General features: G+C 43.6%; 1 protein-coding gene across 1 annotated transcript in view; it reads left to right on the top strand.

Moving 5' to 3' along the window:
• The window catches only part of PIP4K2A (phosphatidylinositol-5-phosphate 4-kinase type 2 alpha), a 142,245-nt gene extending 139,541 nt beyond the window's left edge, over positions 1–2,704 (top strand). Inside the window, exon 10 of the mRNA XM_037510703.1 lies at positions 2,348–2,704. Within this exon, the coding sequence (XP_037366600.1) occupies positions 2,348–2,428 (81 nt within the window). The 3' untranslated portion in view covers positions 2,429–2,704. The remainder of the gene's footprint in view (positions 1–2,347) is intronic.
• Positions 2,705–21,602: the final 18,898 nt, after the last annotated feature.

The following is a 21,602-nucleotide window of genomic DNA, read 5'->3' as shown; positions in this document are numbered from 1 at the left end:
TGTTCCACACATAATCCAACTTGTTGAACCCCCGTGGCAAACTCGTGAGCCATACTAGTGTACCCCTACTTATCAGTTAGGAAGAGAACTTAGATGGTAACTTGCCAGGGTCACATCACTAGGCAGTGGAAGAGATGGAACCCCCCAGGACCTAGACAGGTCCCCCACTCTGTTCTAATGCCCACTCCCCCACACCACTAGTGAACCCCCCCAGCCCCCACCTGGTTAACTTCACAAATCATGAATACCCATTGTACTTATACTGTTAGGATCCACTTTGACCTTCTAGGTGTTTCCAGCATACCATAAAGCCCATCCCAAACAGGTAAACTTGTGCCCTGGCTCGTCCACACTGCAAGCAGAGGTGCCTCTCCAGGGAGTGTATAAAACCAGCCAAGTCCATGAGAACATCAAAGTCTGTTAAATACTCTTTGTCTCTATTTCAAAATCCAATAGGCTCTCATCCTAACAATAGAATTAGCCTAAAACCATATTCCATTTGCCACAGAAATATTTCAGCAGCTACATCTGGTGTCCCTGCCATGTGTAGAACATGGACCAGGACCTCACCACAATGGAAAAACCTATGTCATTAAGACTGAGCACAATGGAAAAACCTATGTCGTTAAGAGAGGGGGTGGGTACACAGTGAATCGCCCCGGCAGCTATCATTACATCCTGCTGAGTGCTGTTTATAAAATCCGTGCATGCCAATGCACCATGCCATTTGCCCTTTCCCTGATTCTGAGTCCATTCATGTTGGGGGAGAAGACTCTAAAAGGCTCTGTGGGACTTCTGATGCACACCTCTGGTTGAAACCACGGGCATGTTGCAAAGACAGAACAGGGTTGGAACCCCCCCCTCTTCCCAGTTGTATGACCCTGAGGAAACACTTTGGAGCTTTGGCTTCCCCAGCTGATAAAGGGGTCCTAATGTCAAGCTGATGTGGTTCTGTGGGGAACACATGAGGTGAACAGGCTGAACATGAGGGAGATGCTTCATGTCTGTTCCCATCCCTCCTCAAACCTACCGTAAGATTATATACCCTGCAGAATTGGAAATGTTCCACAGCAAACATGGCTTCATTTTAGTCTCCCCTATCAGTCACCACCTCGGCTCCATAATGCACCATATGGCCTAAAACCATGTGCCGTTTGCAGGAACAAGACATTACTCTTAGCAAAGGAATGTTGTACTGAGATGCTGCTGGGAAATATGCTCTGCCTTCAAGGCCTGGGTTCCTTCATGAGATCCTAGCAATAGCAGGCCAATTACAGGCTCTGCGGTGAGCATGGTGTCTAAAAATCGCACCTGGTGACTTAGTAAAGCTCTGGTCTTGCCCTTGGCAGCTCAGGAAACTAGCCAGTAATGACCCTGGGCCTGCTCGCTGCCACTGCACTGTTGATAGGAAATCCCTGGCTGAGCCTCTGCCAAGGCCTGGCTTCAGGCAGGTCTCTGTAAAGGGGAACAATGGCGCCCCTGTGCCCTGTGCAGAAGGAAGCAGCCCCTGGCCCTCTGGGGGAAGCAGTCAGCAGGGTTGTTTCACTTGGTTGTGGTGTCAGGAAAGAGCCCAGGGCAGCTGACACGGTCCCTACCGCTGCTGCCACCACTCCACTCATCTCTGGGCTCTTTTCCTCCCTGCATCTGGACGATGGACACCATCCTATGTCATGGTCTTCAGTTTCCCTTTAGCCAAAGATTGATGATTGTGTCATTTTTTTAAAAGATTTGTTTATTTATGCATACAAGGACTGGGGTACAGGTCAGAGGTGCGGAGGGTGAGAGGATTTGCCAGAGACAGAGTGGGGAGCAGAACAGGCAGATGGACGGAAATACACTGCTGAGGGGACCAGCAGGCGAGACAGGAGAGGTCTGCTGCGCCATGTGGCCGGGGATCGAACTCTTGCTGCAGAGGTTGCAGACAGCTTCACAGTGCTGTGCTCAACCCCTTGCGCCACCAGGGAGGCCTGATTGTCTCATTGTATCTCCAATCTGTTTTCTTGAAAAACCCAAGTATTATCCCTGTGGCTTCTAAACATAAGCGCAAGGATCCACTGTTTGTTAAGAACAGCCCAGACATGGCTGCTTCAATTTTTTTTATTTTGTAGCAGTCACAGTATATGCGCTAAGACCATCGACTGTTCTGCGACTGGGCCTGATTTTCACACACAGATGCCTAAGAACCTTGATTATTCAGACACAATATCCTTGATGTTTTGGATTATATTTTATGACTAGATGCTGCACAGATTTGAAAATCATTAGCTTTATGCTCCACTGCAATCAGAAGTTGTTGTAGATCCTGAGTAATAATTATATCAATGTTCCTCTGCTTAAAAACTGCCAGGCTGGTGCGGAGATCTCAACCGTGAACCCGGAACAGTATTCAAAGCGCTTTTTGGACTTTATTGGCCACATCTTGACGTAACCTCTTACACAGCCTTGGACAGACACAGGCGTGGGAAGGACAGAGGTGGCTTCGGTGGAAGAAAAATGAAAACCAAACTCAGTGGAGCACACCTCCTCGTTTACATCTTCAGGCCAAGATGACTGATTTGGGGGCTACTTGCTTTAACAGCTACCTGATATTTCCCAGCACCGTTCTTAGCTATTTCTGATTTTGTGTGTGTGTGTGAGTGCGTGCACGCACGTGCGAATCTTAAAAAGTAATTAATTAATTAATTAATGAAAACTGATCAGCTTCAATCAGTGTGTTTGGCAACAGCCCTCTGATTCCAGCTGTGGACGAATGAATGAATGAATGAACTAATGAATGACTGTGCACCTGCGGGGTGGGGGAGGGTAGAAGGAAATGCATGCCAGACCAACCATGTTGGCATCGTGGGATAAACTGTGGATCGGTTTATCTTTTGGAGTTGAAAGATGTGAGACAGTATTCATAATAATAATGAAGATAATAATAATGATGATAATAATGATGTGATTAAAAGGAAAAAAATTTACTGCGAATGTTACACTTCTGCCACGCACGCTGACTCTCCTTGATAGTTGTTCCTCCAGCCCCTGGCACTAGAGGGAAGAGCTCGGGGCATCTCCTGTGTGCTCTCGCTCAGGGTCCTGCCTCCATAGTCTGTCAGGACTCGCAGTGTCCAGGAACAGATTTCCTCCTCCAGCAAGAAGCTGATGCCCTTAGTGACTCTCTCTGTACATTTTCACCTCAGTCAATATGTCCAGGAAAGCCGCTTACTTCTCTTTTCTTGCCTGGAGCTTCTTCACTATTATACTCTTATGTTGCAAGATAGGACTTAATGCTACAAAATAAAAATAAAGCTTACCTGAAAAGTGCATAGTTTTGGGCAATGGTATCTACATCTCCCGCGGTGGGAAGGTGAGCAAAGCATTAGAAATCTTAATTCTGTTACCGACGGCAAATCTGAATTATAAGATGTTCATGTTTGACCATTGTTTCAACAGTGGTATTTTGTTAGGAATTATCCCTTTAACCGAAACCCTCAATTTTACTGTTTACATTATTAGGAAAACAGGGATATTTTTGAATCTAAAAATTTAATGTACAGCATGTGATTTTTGAAGTTTACATGTAAAGTCATTTTACAGTGTAGGTGAAATGTTTGTCATATTTTGAAATGTACCCTGCAGTCATGTTTTTGGGTGAATGTTTTCTTCAAAGTACATGATAGGCAGTCTTTTACAGTGAAGGAAAAGGATTGTTTTGTTTCCTCCAGATGTACATTTATCAACCTAATAATTTTTTCAATGTTTAACCCAAATCTGGTTATGTAAGTTCATTGCCCTAAACTGTGCTGATTGTGTTTAATCGAGTTATAAATTTCCAACATCGATCATGTATTTACCAACTTTCCAGCATTTTCTGAAAAGTGTAAGGCTAAGATATTAGACTAGCTTAGAGTAGGTTACAACTTATACACTGTGCTAAAGCTGTGCCTTTAAAATCCTTAGTTTAAAGTGGGATGGTTTTTGTAGGCAATTTCAGAAAAGAAAAAATCCACTCTTTAATAATTACTTACAACTCAATAAATATCCCCTGTTCTTTGCCTCTTCCAATACCTTTACTTCAGGGCTACTCAAGATTGCAGTTGTGCCCAGTGCACTCAGTGTACATGGGTTCCCTTCAGAAAACTCGAGGCAACAGCAAGTCCTTGCCTCTGGAAGCGAGCAACAGCGCCACCCCACTTCTGTCCACTGACTCCGCCTAGATTTGTTCTCCTCCACAAGTGATCATATCACATCGTTGTGATGTGGCTGTCTGAATCTGTGTTTTATGCATTGAATTAATTGAGACTGTGATTTCCCCACGCACACACACCCCCCTACCATTCATTCTGACACATCACTTTAAGTGTTCTGAAGTTACTCTGGTTTCTTTACCCCAGACTATAAAAGTCCTACAAAAGACTCTGAAGTAAAGATAATGTATGTATCCATACATTATTTGAGTAACCATTTCCTTTGTGGCCAATCTATGTATGCTTTTAGAAGTTTACAAAATGCTTTATTTTTTTGTCTGTAAGAGTCTCTGTCATTCTTTTCTGTGGATGAACTGTTTGGACAGAGTGAGGAAGTTTGCCTTGTATCTCCTAGTGCTAACAAGACACTCCAGTCATGAGCCAGGCTTTACAAAATAAAGCACTTTGATGACTCACAGGTGAAGCCTTTGTTTTTCTCTCCATTGTGTTTCTCTCTGCGAACAAATTTTAAATACTCAGTATTAAAAGTATTAAGAGTATCTGTAGCTGATCCTTGAAGAAGTGAAAGTAAAATGGAATCTTCATTAACTGAGCTTTGCCTTACTATTTTATTAGTAAATGATACAGACATCAAGTCAAAAACTAGTATCTGTTTTATCAGTTTTGAATATCTGATGGTTTGGCAGTTTTGGGATGGCCTGCATAAAAACAGACAGTGGTTTGGAAAACAGACTATTGAATCTCTACCCCACTCCACCCACTTTGGCACAGAGCACACAAAAAGCACAGTGACCTGCTCCCCAGTAAAGGAAAGTTAAGTGATGTGGTCTTCTGTATAACGCCAGTCCATGAACACTAGGACAAGTTCCTGTTTTATCTACTACACAGACACTAAGAGGGTCGAGGAGAAGGAACAATCAGACAAAGATGTTCCAAAGGAAAGACGAGACTTGTATGCAGAATTCATAAAGAACTTTTATAATTCAATAAGGGACAAGTTTTAAAATGAGGAAAGAATTTCTATTTATGTTTCTCAAAAAAAGATAATACAAGTAATCAATCGCTTGGAAAGACACTGAACAGCATTAGTTATTAGGGAAATGCAAGTCAAAACCACAAATCACACCCACTAGGGTGAATGTAATCAGAAATAGACAATAATAAGTGTTGGGCCTCCCTGGTGGCGCAGGCGGCTGAGCGCCGCACTGTGAAGCTTTCGAAGCCTCTGCAGCGCAGGTTCGATCCTGGCCAGCTGGAGAGAAACTCACATGGCGCAGCAGACCTCTCCTGTCTCGCCCGCTGCTCCCCCCAGCAGTGTATTTCGTCAGTCTGCCTGTTCTGTTCCCCACTCTGTCTCTGGTGAATTCTCTCACCCTCCCGCACATCTGGCCTGTACCCCGGTTCTTGTATAATAAATTAAAAAAAAAATAAGTATTGGCAAAGATGTGGGGGAATTGTAACCCTGGTTATAATTGTAACCCTGGTAGAAATGTCAAATAGTGCAGCGACTTGGGAAAACAATCTGGAAGTTCCTCATCATTAAAAGTAAGTTACCATATGACTCAGAAATTCCACTCCCAGGTATATACCCAAGAGAAAGACTCTGTTCCTTTTGGAAACCTCGGGAAAACCATTCCATACCTTTTCCAGCATCTAGAGTCTGCATGCAGATGTGCATGTGGCCCCTCCTGCCACCTTCCAATCAGAAGTGTGGCATCTTCAAGTCTCCCCCTCCTGTTATCACATCTTTATTACATTAGCTAGTCATCTGTCTTGTACATTTTTTTCCAAAGAAGCAGAATTTTGATTCATGGGCTTGATCTTTTTTCTGTTTTTAATCTCAATTTTCACTTTGACCTTTTGTTTTCTTTTTATTTATTTTATTGTTTTTTTCCCTGGATTTTTTGAATTAGAAATCTAATTCATTTATTTTCATTTTTTAATTTACTTATGTATTCAGAGCTGGGAGTTTTCTGTTTATCCTTGCTTCATGTATACTCTTGATTTATAGTCTTTTCATTTCAGTATTTTTCAAAAATTTTATAGTTTTTATGTTTTTCTTTTACCCCAGGAGTTGTTCAATACATTTTTTTAAAACTTTAGGTGGAAATGCCTTTTGTTTTTAGATTTTCAGCTTCTGACTTTATTGTATTGCACTAAAAAGCTGATAGTAATATTTCCCTTTGATGAAACTTATCAGTTTTTTTCTTTGTGCCCTAATATATGATCACCTTTCAGAAATATTGATGTATATTTTAAAAGAAAAAAATATATACTCTATTGTCTGGGAGTGGTGTTTGATATTTATACAAAGGATCTGCCTTATGCTTTAGATCTTTTATATCTTTACTTAATTTTTTGTCCACCTGACCTATCCCGACCCAAGCTACTCTGTACTGAGAATAGTCATTCTCTCATTTGCTTTTGATGTTGTTGCATCTATTTCTCCTTGAACTTCCTGTAGTTTCTGTTTAGTATAGGGGTTTGCTAAATTATTTGTTTCATAGATATTTATAACTGCTATGTAATCACTTTGAAATGTGGCTATTAGTATTATAAAGTTATTTTCTGTCTTATTTAACACTTTTCTGTTACTTGAATTTTATGATACCATGACCCCAGTCTCTTATTATTTCCATTTCCCTGATAAATCTTCCAGCCCTTTATTTTCTGTCTTTTGGAATCACTGCATTTTTAGGTGAGACTCTTCTATACAGCACAGAGTTGTGCCTTACTTTAAAGCCAATTTGAATTGGCAAGTTAAAGCCCCTCAGCTTGCATTTATTTTTGTGACCAAAAAGTTTGGTCTTAATTCTCTCATATCTTATGTTACAGTTTGTCTATGTGTTTCATGTTTACTGTGTCTATTTAGTGTGTTCGTATCTTAAATTTTCTTTGAGCATTTTGGAAGTTTTGCACTTTTAGTCTCTTGATTGCCTTGGTATCAATAACTTTCATAGTGTTCTAACCTCCCCTTTTAATACTTAATCTCTTTCTATCTAGAAATATATATAATTATATGTACATAGCAATATGTTGTTTTATTCTACTTCCCCTCTCCTCATCCCATTTTGAGTTGCATTATTTCTACTTGTTCAGAATATATAACATCTATTATTCTGACACACATAATCTCACCCTTATTTTCACATTAGCTTTGCAAAGCATAGGGAAGTCGACATCAGTCCTTTTGCCAGTTTCCCCAATCACCTCTTATTGTATGAAGCACATTCCCTAGTGCAAGAGTAGCCAAGATTTTCAGTAATAAGCCTGATAGTAAATATGTTAGACTTTGTGAATATCTGTCAAAAATATTCAGTCTGACGTTGTAGTGTGAAAACAGCCATAAACAATACATAAATGAATGTGACTATGATCCAATTGGATTTACAGAAACGAGCTGCAGGTTAGATTTGGCTCATGGCTGTGGTTTGCTGCTCCCTGCTGTGATGGTTAATTTTATGTGTCAGTTTCACTGGATCACAGCGTGCCCCGGTATTTGGCTAAATATTATCTCTAGTTGTTTCAGTGTGATTCCAAATGAGAAAATAAAGGACTGGAAGATTATAAAGTAAATGGAAATAAGAGATTGGGGTCCTGATACCATATAGAATTCAAGTAACAGAAAATGTATAGAAGTAGTAATTGTTTGCTATTTTGAGCTACAAATTTGGGGATAATTTGTGTTGTTTCAGGATAAAATTAGACATTTGAACCATTGGACTCAGTGAAGCAGCTGGCCTTCCCCAGCACAGGTGAGCATAAGCATCATCCAGTCTTTTAGGCCTCGTTAGAACAAAGAGGAAGAGAAAGGAAGAAAGTAGCCCTGACTGACTGATATCTTGAGCAGAACGTTGGTCTTCTGCCCTGAAGGCTCTTGGTTCTCAGGCCTTCAGACTCTACCTGAATGACTCCATTGGCTCTCCTGGGCCTCCCACTTGCCGATCGTGGGACTTCTCAACCTCCATAATTGTGTGAGCCACTTCCTTGTAATCTCTTCCTACCTATCTTATTGGTTCTGCTTTCTCTGAAGATCCCCACTACACCTTGGGCCAAGTGCCTATGCAGAGAAACCTGCACGCTCAGAACTGCTCTGATAGCCTTGGTATATGAAGGCTGAATATCATTTTTCTTGTTCAGACATTCCTTAATTTTCTTGAATACTATTGTACTGGTGCACTGAGAATTATCTCATCTTGATTGCCTGGAGTCCCTGAAGTTTTCTTCTTTATTTTATAAGTCTAGTTATTTTACTAGGCCTGACAGGCAGACCCCAGTGAACCCCTCCTTCTGGCATTCAAGCCTCTGTTCAATCCCCTCCCCTCAAGTGTAGGCTGGAACCGTGACTCATTTCTAACAACTAGAACATGGCCAAAACAACGAGATGTCACTTCCAAGATTAGGATACAAAACGGCTCTGGCTTCTATCTCTCTCACTCACTTGCTGGCTGGCTCGCGCACTCGATGGAATCCAGCTGTCATGTTGTCAGCTGACCTGTGTCGAGGCCAACTTGGCCAGGAACTGATTATCACCAACAGACAGCAAGGACGTCAGCCTGCCAGAAGCCGTAAGGTCCTCCCTCAGTGGAGCCTGCAGGTGAGTTCTGGGGCTGACAAGTTAATTGCAACTTCATGAGAGACCTGTAGACAGGAGATCCCAGCTGAGCTGCTCCTGGATTCCTTTTCACAGAAACCCTGAAGTAGGCACTGTTCAGTATTTTAAGCTGCAAAATTTGGGGGTGATTTGTTATACCACAATAGATAACATACACTAAAATATCTCAACGCTGTCATCCCAGGCTCATTTTGAGGGTGCCAATTGTTCCCTTGCCCAAAAGCCATAGTGAAATACACATAAAATTTACCATCTTACCCATTTTTAAGTTTTTCGGTGTAGGAGCATTAAGTACATTCACACTGATGGTCTTTAATTTTTTTCATGTGTTTTGGGTTTGCAAATCCATGTTTGGTTTTCTGTGTGTTCTCTGCTAGAGTGTGAAAGCATGGATGCTGGGGGTACATATAAGAAGACGTGTCCATCTCTTGAGGACAGAAGGCTACCAGGAGGAACTGGTATTCTCTGGTTTGCGACCCAAAGGAACATGTACCTTAGGATGGGAGAAAGTAAGAAGGGACTGTTTGCTGAAAGAATAAAAACAATAGCTGGAGAGGATTGGGACAGCATAGCACTTTCAATTGGTTTCTCGTGGCCAAGTGCAGAGTTAGAGCCATAGGAAGACATGGTGCTGAATGAGGTGGGTAGCACACCCCATGTGCCTGTATCTGAGATGATAAAATTAGAACCTACTCTTTGGGTCTCCCTGGTGGTGCATGGGGTTGAGTCTCTGACTCTGAAGCTATCGGCAGCCAATACAGCGACAGGTTCAGTCCCCGGCCAGGGAGCTACCCACATGGCGCAGCAGACCTCTCCTGTCTAGCCCGCTGCTCCCCTCAGCAGTGTATTTCAGTAGATCTACCTGTTCTGCTCCCCACTCTGTCTCTGGCAAATCCTCTCACTGCACCCCTCCTGCTCCTGCCACACCTCTGACCTGCACCCCAGCTCTTGGGTGCATAAATAAATCTTATAAAAAAAAAAACTTGGGCCTCCCCAGTGGTGCAGCGGTTGAGCGTTGGGTTGCGAAGCTGCCTGCAGCCTCTGCAGTGCTGGTTCGCTCCCCGGCTGCCAGGCAAGGGTCCCACATGGTGCGCAGACCTCTCCTGCCGCCCACTGCTCCCCTCAGCAGTGTATTTCATCAGTTTGCCTGTTCTGCTCTCCGCTCTAGCTCTGGTGAATTCTCTCACCCTCCTGTGCTTCTGACTGTACCCAGTGCTTGTATAAATAAATAAATACATACATACATACATACATAAATCTTTTAAAAAAAAACTTACTTTTTGACTTGTCTATTCCTCTTAAGGAATTTATCCCACAGAAGTACTCAAACATATATGAAATAATGTCTGGACATTCATTGAAACACTATATTAGCAAAAATGGAAAACAAATGTCTGGTAGAGGGCACCGTTAAATAAATGAGAGCTTATCCCAGAAAGAGAATACTACTCAACACTTTAAAAGAATAAAAATATTCAAAATTGCCGATTTTGGAGTGATCTGTTCAAGAAAAACTGAAAAATGAGAAAACAAAATAAAACACAGTATTCAATAGTGTGCAAGGGTAAGTCCATTTGTGTTTTAAATATAATCCATACCTATAGCTCCCTATATAAAGATCTGTGATGAAAGCGCTAATGTAGACAAATAGACAGATGTGCTTGAAGATATATAGAGTAATCCTTTGGGAAAACACCAAAAACCAGCTTCAGTGATTGCCGCTGCGAGGGCTATAGAACTTGGTTAAAGAGATGGGAGAGGGGCTACCTTTACCTTCTATATGCTCTTGAACTTTTACAAATATAAAATGCAAACTCAACCATAACTCTTTAAAAGAATGATGGTGTTGAAATTGAGGGAAAATCTTTTGACTTGCAGAATTTTCCTCGTGCTCACTTGGAGTACTCACCATCCCTCTAAAATAGCATCAGAGTGGAGGCCCCCACCTAAGTAAGGGAGATGAAGTTCCCTGGGTGGCCTCTTTTTACCTACATTCACTAAAGTCCCCTCCCAGAGGGGGTACCACAAGTAGTTCCAGGCTGATCAAATGTTTGGTTTCTCTGAGCCTTCTCTGGGGTGGGGGAAATGGTCAGGCGTTCCTCAAAGGACACTCACAACTAACACAGGTATGGAAAGATCCCCTAAGTTATTAAGGACACAGTTCCTTCTCCTTTCTCATGGAGGCCGTGCTCTAGATATTGCTGCCTGCGCGTTAACGAACAGGGTAATGGTGGCAGCTTTTAAAGCCATCGTGTTTGCAGAGAAAGTTGTAGGTTCACATTGAGTTAAATTCTCACTTCCACATTCTTAACACCTCAGAGCAGATGTCTTAAGTCAGGTAATACCCAGGTGTTTATTGACTGGGTCTTCTGGTGGCTGAATTGAATCACAAGGGTCAGTGGTGGTACCAGATTTAGATTCTCTGCCTCATTATTCTCTCAGCGAATGTCAATTCAGCATTTATAACCTTACTTGTGAAAAATAGGATGTTGAAGCATTTCCCCCATCTTCTTCTTTCTCATTTTTTATTTCCTCACTTATTTTCATTTATTAGCTATTCCCCAACCAGAATTCTCACAGGGGCAAAAACAATTGAAATGTGTGAATCAGATGTCAACAGCAGCCCTGATGTTTGTGCAGGAAGCAGCTGTAACAAGGAGCAAAAGAAAAAAGAGGGCTGTGTGGGGAGACTGTGGGGGGGGATGGGGGGTTGTCAATGGAAGTGTCCCAAGCTTAACACAGAAAATACTGCCAAGAAGCAAAATCTCCAGATGAATGGAAAAGGCAGGCCTCTTGGATTAAATTATACAGAATTTACATCATAATCTCTCACTTAAATTGTATTGAGCTCCTAGTATGTGTTAAGCTTTGTGTGAAACACTGATCATGCAAAAGTCCAAGAACTTTGGAGCAATATTATAGGCCCGCATGTGGTAGTAGCATCTTGCCAGAACTTAGGCCAAGAGGCACAGATGAAGCATGACCATCCCCTGGGGACCATCACACTAAGGGTTTGGACCCCTGTTCTCTTCTTGTGGGTAGATATGTACCTTCCTATCACACATTACCCTTCGAAGTGGGAAGCCTTGGGGTTCTTCTTTCATATCCCATCATGAAAAGACTAGATTTGGAAATCATTTATATCTGAGTTTCTGTCCTGGCTCTGCAGAATGGCCCTGGGCAACCTTCTGAGCTTTAGTTCCCATGTTTACAGAAAGGGAATAATATTATGCAACTCACATGATGGTTTTAGCGATGAACTGAGATAGCACATGTTATGCACTAGTTTTAGCACTCAGCACACAGCAACGTGCTTTTTTTAATGTCCCCTTGCCACTCAGCTTGGTGGGTATTCATCAGCTATTCCTAGCTTATTAATTAGGGGAAATAATTGGATCCATGTCCATACAATCATCTAACAAGTTAGGCAAGTGTAATGTCCTAGGTGTGGTATAGTTGTAATCGATGTCAATGTCCTGTCTTCACCCATGGTTTCCATCACTTCTTGTTTATGGACCAAATGACCAGAAAATTGTCCTTCCCTCTCAGTCATTTTTCCTTTCAAACTCCCTTTCCTATATATTCATCAGACGTCTCAGAGCACAGTCAGCCATGTCTACTTTAACATGCCAAGAAAAGGTCCACAGTTTAGGGTAATTATTTGACTTGTGGGTACAATAAGATAGGCTCCCAGGTAGCAGGAGCAAACAGGTCACTAAGCAAGACCAGACCATGCCTTTGATGCAGTGATGTCTAATCACTATCTGATTTGGCAATTATAGAAAGCAGCAAGGAGGAAAAGCTTGTAAGTTCATAGGAGGGATGGACCTGCCTCGGGAGCCTAGGCTTTGGGGGAAAGAAAGAGGAAGGGAATCCTACTGACTGTTCACCCTGAACACCAACCTTTCAATGAGAATTTTCTCCCAGTCAGATGATGTGACAGACTCTCACCTCTGGTGACAGAAAACAGCTTTGCAGTACCTGGTATACACAGAGCTCTGATGGGTTTTCTGTTAGGACTAGATTTGATCTAAAGGTGTTGAAACAACATGTTAGACATGTTTTTCTGCACCTTCACCGTGTCTCATAATCATCTAGCTACTTGCTCAACAGTTTCCCGGAAACTTCCTCTCAGACTAATAGCTTTCATCCCGGTTTTTCCCTACAGAGAAAACATGTGCAAAGAAAACTCTGTGTCAGAGTGTTCTCTAGATCATCTATGATAATGCAATTCAGGGGAAAGAAAGCTCTAGTGGAATAGAGATTCAGGGGACCCATGGCAAAGGGTGTGCTCTGTCTTGGGAAGACAGAGGGATGGGGGTGAGTAGGTAAAGGAGAATAATTCCCAACTTCTTGTATGCTTGGATAAATGATTCACAGATGTTTCATTAGATTTTAAAAACTAAGAGCAATGAGAAGTTTAAAAAGCATAAGAAAAAAATTGTCATTCCCATTAAACTGCAAAGATGGTCAAGTCACTAAGAGAAAGCCAACTACACAAAATGCAGACCTCGGTTTTTCATTTGTATTTTTATATCAGCTGATTCTTCTCACTTTCAGAGCTTCCAGCAGCTCGGTGAGGAGAATCCCACTTAGCAAAGGTCAAACCCATCAACAAAGGTCAAGCTGGTGGCCTCTACTGCAAAATTCCCTTGTCAAACTTTCAAGCACAGATTAGATAATAGTGTGTTTCATAACCGAAAAGCAAGAATAAAAATTTAAGTAAAATAAATTCCTACTTATCAAGAACCAAAGTTATCTGAAAACAAGAGTTCTCAGACAGCTTTTGCTGAACTGCGTGATGATAAATGAGGCCCGGGCACCGCAATATCCTTAAGGGCTTGATGACTCACCAAAGAATCACATAAATCATGGTCGGTTTGGTCTGTGTGGTGTGAATGTCATTAAGGCCTTTGAACACTTTTTTGAAATGAAAATGAAGCGGTTCATTTAGGACGGATTAATTAACTTAATCGGAAGTCCCGGTTTCCCAAGCATTTGGGGAGGTGGGGGATCATGCAAGAAAAGGTGCTGACGGCCCTTCCTATGTGATCACAAAACTTTTCCTCAATCTGTCCAGTCATCCATCCAAAGAGCAAATGTTGATTGATGCCTACACTGGGTAGTGGAAACTCAGGCCTACCACAATCCCTGATTCAGCCCTGACCCCTGACTCAGCTGTCCTCCTTTGTCTCCAGTCACCTTCTCTCATCACTCGTGACAGAAGTTTTGATATAAAGTCATGGCCTGTTTTCCCCAAAATAGCTCGTAGGTGTGCAAATTTACTATTAAATGTCTAAGGCTGGGACATTTCCACAAAGGCTTCCTTTCTCAACTTCCTATGAGAAACCTGAGAGATTTTAATGAAACAAAGTGTGCATTTATGCTCGCTCTCTAAAAAGCCATGTTTTTATGATGATTTCATGCTCAGAACCAAAGGCAGACATCACCTCATATGACTGTCACATGGGTCTCACATGCTCACCCTCTGGTGTCCCTCAATCTGCTGCTAAATCCTCTTCCTGAACAAGGCTGCTTAGATGTTACAATATCCGTCAAGGGCTTTTTCAAAAATAAACTTAGCAGAGAATCTCACTTTCCCTTCACAATTCCTCAAATTAGGAAAAGGAATTCATTACGCATGAAATCTGCAATAATAGGATTACTTTCTAAGCAATTAAACACTCCCCATTTAACTCTAAGGATGGGAAATCCAGCCAAATACTTCTTTCACACAGAACATTATTGTAAGCAGATGACATCACCTTCTTTAGCAGAGCTGTAAAACAGTAAGTGTAACCTGTGTAAATGTTCACACAGTCCCAAACCTGGTCTATACTTAAAAACACACACACACAATGAAATGTGTCTGGCGTCTCTTATTTCTAACAACAGCTGGTGCTTTCTCCCTTTAAGTAATAGCACTATTTTAATGTTTGTCCTTTGAAATCTCACTGAAGAAATATCTCCAATTCCTTTGCCAATGACTGTAAGGCACTTGTCTGCACTGCTGGCATTTCTCTGTGTCTTTAAATTAGTCTGTCTCCCCACATCCCCCACTGCCTCCCCAAATTTTTAATACATATTAACTTGGAGAAACTGGTCAAGTTATTCGAAGGCATTTTTAAAATGTCAAGTGTTATCATAGGGCAAATAAAACAAATGACTAGAAAAGCAACTAGTCAATCTGAAACCCATTGTCCTGCAGTGAGGGGAAGTATTGACTTCCAAAAGGACTTGGGGTTGGCTACAGAGAGCAGTTTGCTCTGTAATGTGTTTTCATTATTTGGCTCCATTGGGATTGTTTTGCCAATAAACAATAGTTCCATTTAGTAATGATTTTTATTGACAAGTCTTTGATTCTGGCTTGAATCAGCCTATAGCACCGGGGTTTAGAATAATCAGAATAATCCCCTTTGTGTGGATCAGATCAGTTCCGATATTATTTCAATCATCTCTTCTGACTTTGATGTGAAACACTTAATAAGGGATCATAATGCTCCCGGGAAATGTGGTTTCCCCTGATTTCCAAAGCCAGCTACGAAGACCCACGAGTATGAAGTTTTCTCTAGCTTCACCCAAGAATCCTAGCTCTATAATGAAGGTTAGAGTTTGACACATCTAATTTCTAGTATTTAAATCTTGCTAGGAGAACATGCTCCCTCCCTTTAGGCCAATAAGTCATATTATCCCAGCAACTGATGTTGCTATTCCAATCAAATGATAAAGGTCACTTTCCGTAATGGGAAAAGGACACATTTGCATATATCACTCGCCGCCCATTGTCCTGTGAACACTGCCATGCGCTAAACAAAGACTTTCTCGGGCAGGCTAATCACAGGGGACTTCAGAATCCTTATCTATCTTGATGGACCCGAATGTGTGACCCATGTCACAATATAAAAATATAACTGTCGGCTCAAGTCAGTTTTGTGTTACTCTGAATGCCATCGGAAGGGTTTGTGTCTATGATGTTAAGTTTCGGAAAGCTATTGCTTACTAATAATTTAATTTTCTTCCAGTGGCCTTTATCTATACTTCCTAATTTTAAAACGAGAGAGGGGAGAGGACGATGGCTTGTGTTCACATAAATTTGTGTGAAAAGTGCAAAAAATACATTTTGGTTGCTGTGAACTACAGGATTGGGCTGGGCTGGGTTTTTCAGCAGCTCATCCCTGTTGGCAGAAACCAACTCCTTACGCTGGAGAAGATAAATGTCACTGAAAAACACTACAAACTTTGCTTTTCTGCGTTAGCTGTCAAGAACTGGAGGGTCTGTATCCTTCACTCCCAGGAAACTTCCACCCCTGAAGGCTCTTATCTTCCTTCCAGCTCCTCTCACTCAGCATCATGGTAACATCTATTTCCTACCCTTCGCCAGGCGCCCCGTGTTATACTTCAAATTTGGAAAAGGACTGGATTGGCTGCTGGCACTGGAAACTTTTCTCCATGAATGCTTTTTATATGGTTTTGGCAAGCACATGTACCCGTGGAGAGAGAAATCCCGCTGGCGGGAGAAAATAAAACCTTAACATAACTGTAATGGCCCTGAGTGGTGTTTTACATGTTATGCTTGCTCAAGATTTATGTTAAAATCAACCTTGGCAAAAGAGGTTTCTAAAAAGTCTATTAAGCTGCCAAAATTTAAACGGCTCTTTCTTTACTATCCAGTGACAGTTGATTTAACAACCTAAACGACCTGGTACAAACTGGCATTTCCCAGCGGCAGTCAGAGATCTGGAAGCCTGGTCTCATTTCACCAAGTAATTTTTCATTTACTTTACAAATGTCTGAGTCTTTTATCCCCACTCTCTCTTCCTCTCTCTCTTCACTTCCACTTTCACTCTCATTCCATATTCTTTTTTGGTCAAACTGGCCCCAGGGAAGTGATACTAATAAACCAAAAGTCTTTGGAGTTAATTTAAGTTGAAGCCCATGTGAAGAAGTGTGCTTTCTTCGCCCTGAAGTCCCTTGCAGACATCTCTGCTGCCAAATGTAATCAGTGATCACACCCAGTGACCACAACCCCCACCTCTGACCGCTGAGTTGTTGCTTCCTTAGTTAACCAGTTGTCGTGATTCCACGCATGCCTTCTCCCCAGAGCAGCTCAGTAGGATGCCAGGCCCCTCTGTGGGAGAGTCAGGTCTTTTAGCAGCTGCGCCTGCATCTACTTCCACCGCAGGACTGCCCCCACTTCTGGAAGAGAAAACACTTTTGCCCATGCACAAAGCAAGAGTTATTCCTCCCCTAGCTGGTTAATTTATCCGGAGACTTAACTTTTCCAATCTCTGCCTCTGACAATTGCTGAAATTACTTTCCACACGTGAAACTCCTCCATGTAGTTTGGAATATACTTAACTAGAACAAGGACTCTGACTTTAATAAGCTGATGTAATGACCAGGAATTTTTTTTTTTCCCTTTTAATGGATTCATCATGTGGAGGCCACCTGCTTCCACGAAGGAGCTGAGGCAGCAGAACAAGGTGGGCAGGGAATGAGTTTTCCCGATGTGGTGCCTCAGATGCCCAGCAATGAGGAAGGGCAGCGAGCTAGAGGGAAAACGCAGAAGGGCAGAAGTCAAGAACCTCCTTCCAGGAGAAAGGAAGGTGAGGCCGCGGTTGCCCATTCAGAGTGAACACAGATGAGAAAGAGAGAGCCTGACCTGCCAGCATACAGAGGGCCAGTGTAGGGTAAAGAAAATATCAGGCTTTTCTGCCCTTCCGCCATCAGGATAGATGATGGATCCTTGTCCTGAATGCATGCCTGATGGCGGGCACCTGGAGTAGGGTGTGGGCATAGGTAGATGGGATTCAGCTGAGCTGAGACTGTGCTTTTAAGGGCGGCATCACGGGGACGCCAGCAGCAGCAGCAGAAGCCGAAGCAGAAGCCGAGAAGCAGCAGAACGAACGCCAGAGAGCCCAGATAGAGTAAAGACTTGCTGGGGGCTGGGAGGCCTGCCAGCCTCCCAGCCAGCACCCCTGCCTGCCATATGCCTGGTGAACCCCAATAAAAGACCTGCAAAAACCCACTAAGGACTCTGACTCCTCCTTTACCCGGTCTGCATGGAATCAGAAAACCTGCACTGTGGCCAGTCCTGCCCTTACAGCCAGGCACTGGAAGCTTTACCAGGGACTAGTCAGCACCCTTGGAAGGACCAGAATGAGCCCCTCCAGATGCAGGCCCCTAGCAGCCTCTGAATTTAGATTTGCTCTAACAGTTTATGAACAAGTGAACAGTGATGGCCGCCACAACAGGAGCAGCGCGTGCAGCCCCAACCCACAGCTCTGCCCCCTCCCTCACACCCGCGGCCTGCCGTCCCCAGCTGTCTGAACAAACCACCAAGCCCCCACTGTCATCAGGGCAAGGGGTCTTTGCAGAAAGTGCCACAGATACGACCCTAGAGCTGGCATTTCCTAGTGTAAATTGAGTCCTCGGGTTATTTCCCGAGAATTTGACAGTTTGAAGGAAAGCCTGTGACCTTTGAGGATAGGTCAAAAATGCAGAGGACATTTTCCCTTTCCCCCCCACTTCCTGTGCCCCACATTCTACCTCCCCTCTGCCCCCAGTCCCTGTGCCCAGCCCCAGAGGCCCACCTAACTTTTGCCACGGAGCCTGTGAGCCGAGGGCCAGCACTTCCCCTATAGGTTCCCACCCGCCCCACCAAAGCCCAGGGGCTGCCCTTGGGGTGTTTGCTCATAAGTTAGGCGCTGTTTTGCAACCACCCCAGGCTGGTAGGTTCACCCTTGGTTCTAGCGATTTGAAAGAGAATTTTGGAGGCCTATGGCATCATCTTCACAGGTTTTAGTGATAAGCAGGGGGAACAAGCTGCAGAGAAACAGCAACTTGAGCCCCCTCTCAGGCTGACGCCCCCCTTTTATCCCCTCCCTCCCAGGCACAGACGGCACCTTGCACATGCGCACACACACCCATGCTCAGGTGTCCACAATCAGGCATGCCTGCCCCACACCCACGTACCTTCTACGCTAACAAGATCAGGGCTGCAGGTGAAAGTCACAGAGGCCCTGATCATCTTCATTTACCCGATAGATGCCCACTGACAATCTTATTTTCCAAGTATCCAGGAGCTTCTAGGTGTCTGGTGAGTTCTAAATCAGTGTGCCAATGTTAACTTTTCACTTAAACTAGACTTGTTGCACAATTCACTGATTCTTTGGTGCTGTGGCCAAGACAGAAAGCCATCCAATCTGAAAAACCACAGATCATCAGAAATAGACTTAGGGTGTCTATGAATATCCTGAGATAACAGACTTGAGGAGTGGAGACCATGTTGAAGCTCAAGTTGTAAAACACTTCTGGGAGGCCTAACAGCCAGAAAGCTAGGACTGGTTAGTGCGAACATCAAAGAGGGACCCCTGCCTTTTTCCTCATATGGTTTTCATAATCTTTTCCTAAAATATAACCTCAGTGTGTTAGTACTCTGTTAAAAATAATTAATCAATTAATTCTGCCCCCATGTTTCTTTGGTGCCTGGTCTGTAAGACTGTAAGGGCCAGGACTGGCCACAGTGCAGGTTTTCTGATCCCATGCAGACCGGGTAAAGGAGGAGTCAGAGTCCTCAGTGGGTTTTTTGCAGGTCTTTTATTGGGGTTCAGCGGGTACGTGGCAGGCAGTGGTGCTGGGGGGGCTGGGAGGCTGGCAGTCCTCCCAGCCCCCAGCAAATCTTCACTCTATCTGGGCTCTCTGGCGTTCTCTGCTTCTGCTTCGGGCTTCTCTTTCGGCTTCTGCTGCTGCTTCGGCTGCTGCTACTGGTGCTGCTCTCGTCCCCCCGTGATGCCGCCCTTAAAAGCACAGTCTTAGCTCAGCTGAATCCCATCTACCTATGCCCACACCCTATTCCAGGTGCCCGCCATCAAGCATGCATTCAGGACAAGGATCCATCATCTATCCTGATGGCGGAAGAGCAGAAAAGCCTGATATTTTCTTTACCCTACAAAGACAAACTTCAGTCACCTCCACTAAGCATTCTATGGCCTCCACCCACTGGAGAGGCTTGGGTCCATGTAGAGGCAGGATAGGCCACTGAGCAGGTTTTCTATGATCCAGCAGACTGGGTAAAGGAGGAGTCCTGAAACCCTCAGAGGCTTTTGAAGGTTTTTTATTTAGATTTACCAGGCATATGGCAGGCAGGGGTGCTGGGGGCCGGGAGGCTGGCAGGCCTCCCAGCCCCCAGCAAATCTTCACTCTATCTGGGCTCTCCGGCCTTCTCTCTCTCTCTCTCTCTCTCTCTCTCTCTCTCCCCGCCCCCCCTTCTGTTCATTCTTGGCTTCTGCTGGCGTCCCCATGATGCATGCATTCAGGACCACAGGGTTCCCTCATCTATCCTAACGGCGGGTGGGCAGAAAAGCCTGACGCTTTTTCCTTACCCTACAGTCCACCTCTGAGTTCTATGAACAGGAACCCAGCAACCTGCAGCCTCTCTCCTCTCTCTCCATCTATCCAGTCACACCTACTCCTCATGACCTTGCCTGAGTGTTTCACCCATGCACCCACCTTCCCCAGAGCCTGTCAGTCATGGAACCTCAGAACCTAGCCAAAGGAATTGCACATGATGCGTGCTTGATTAAACACCTTTGAATGAGTGAATGGTTTTGAGGGCCGCAAAGTGGATCAAGTCAGACCCTGCTTGGTCCACCCAGACACAGGAAGACTCCGATTTAGGCAAATCCTGACTCCAACATGAAATTTTCCATACCCTTCCTGCTGTTGGAGAAAGATGAAATATTTGTTAGAGTATAGCACCCCGCCATAGAGGCATCTCACCAGTCATTCAGTGGGGTTCATTCATTCAACTAATACTTACTGCTAAAGCTCGAATGTTTGGGTCCCCCCAAATTCACATATTGAAATCTAATCCTAAAGGGCCTTTGGGAGGTGATTAGGTCATGAGGGGGCCATCCTCAAGGATGGGATTAGCACTCTCATCAGACACCCCAGTGTGACCCCTCAGCCATTCCCCCATGTGAAGTACAGTAAGGAGACAACCATCTAAAACCAGGAATTGAACTCTCCCTAGATGCCGAATCTGCAAGCATCTTCATCTTGGACTTACAGAACTAAGGGGAATAAATTTTCTCTTAGTATTTTGTTGGTATTTTGTTACAGCAGCCGAGCTGACCAGACACTTAATGGGCAGGGACTATGCTAGCCCCATGGCAGGGACTATGCCAGAGGCTATGCCAAGGACTACAGAGAAGCAGAAAAAAAAGCAAGGTCCATCTTCCTGCAGCATTCATTATCTTGTGATTGGCATGCTGCCTTGGAAAAAGTCATTCATCCTTTACAAAAAGCTGGACATATTTAGATTGTTCATTTAAGCAAGTGAGGTGTCACATTTGTTACAGTAATCTGAGTTGTATCAGGTCTTATAGTTGAAAATGATTCAATCAATGGAATGTCCTGCTGGGACTTTGTGTAAACAACATGGGTGGAACCATCTGAACTTTCCAGGACTTTTCCCTTCTCTCTCTGACTAACTTTCTTTCAGTGCATGTACTGGAATTCCCCATAGTTAACTAGATAAAACACCTCTGAGAAACCTCTCCAGATCCTCATACCACCTTGAGCCCTCCTCCTTTGGGGCCACCATGATGGTTGTGGTGATGTGATGATGGTGCTATGATACTGACCTTACTGGTCAATGAGAATCAATAGCATCACTCAGTGCTTCTAGGTAAATCTGGCAGTTTTAGAGAAGTGATTCTTCAATCATGGAGTTTTGGGTATTTTTATTAGGTTAGGAGAAATCTTCCTTTTGTGCGTTCTCAAGCATCTCATGT

The sequence above is a fragment of the Talpa occidentalis genome, unplaced genomic scaffold, assembly GCF_014898055.3.
Source record: "Talpa occidentalis isolate TD23 unplaced genomic scaffold, MPIMG_talOcc4v2.1 talOcc4.14, whole genome shotgun sequence".
Lineage (NCBI taxonomy): Eukaryota > Metazoa > Chordata > Mammalia > Eulipotyphla > Talpidae > Talpa > Talpa occidentalis.
The sequence above is the reverse complement of the archived record's forward strand: the minus strand, read 5'-3'. Positions and strand labels throughout refer to the sequence as shown.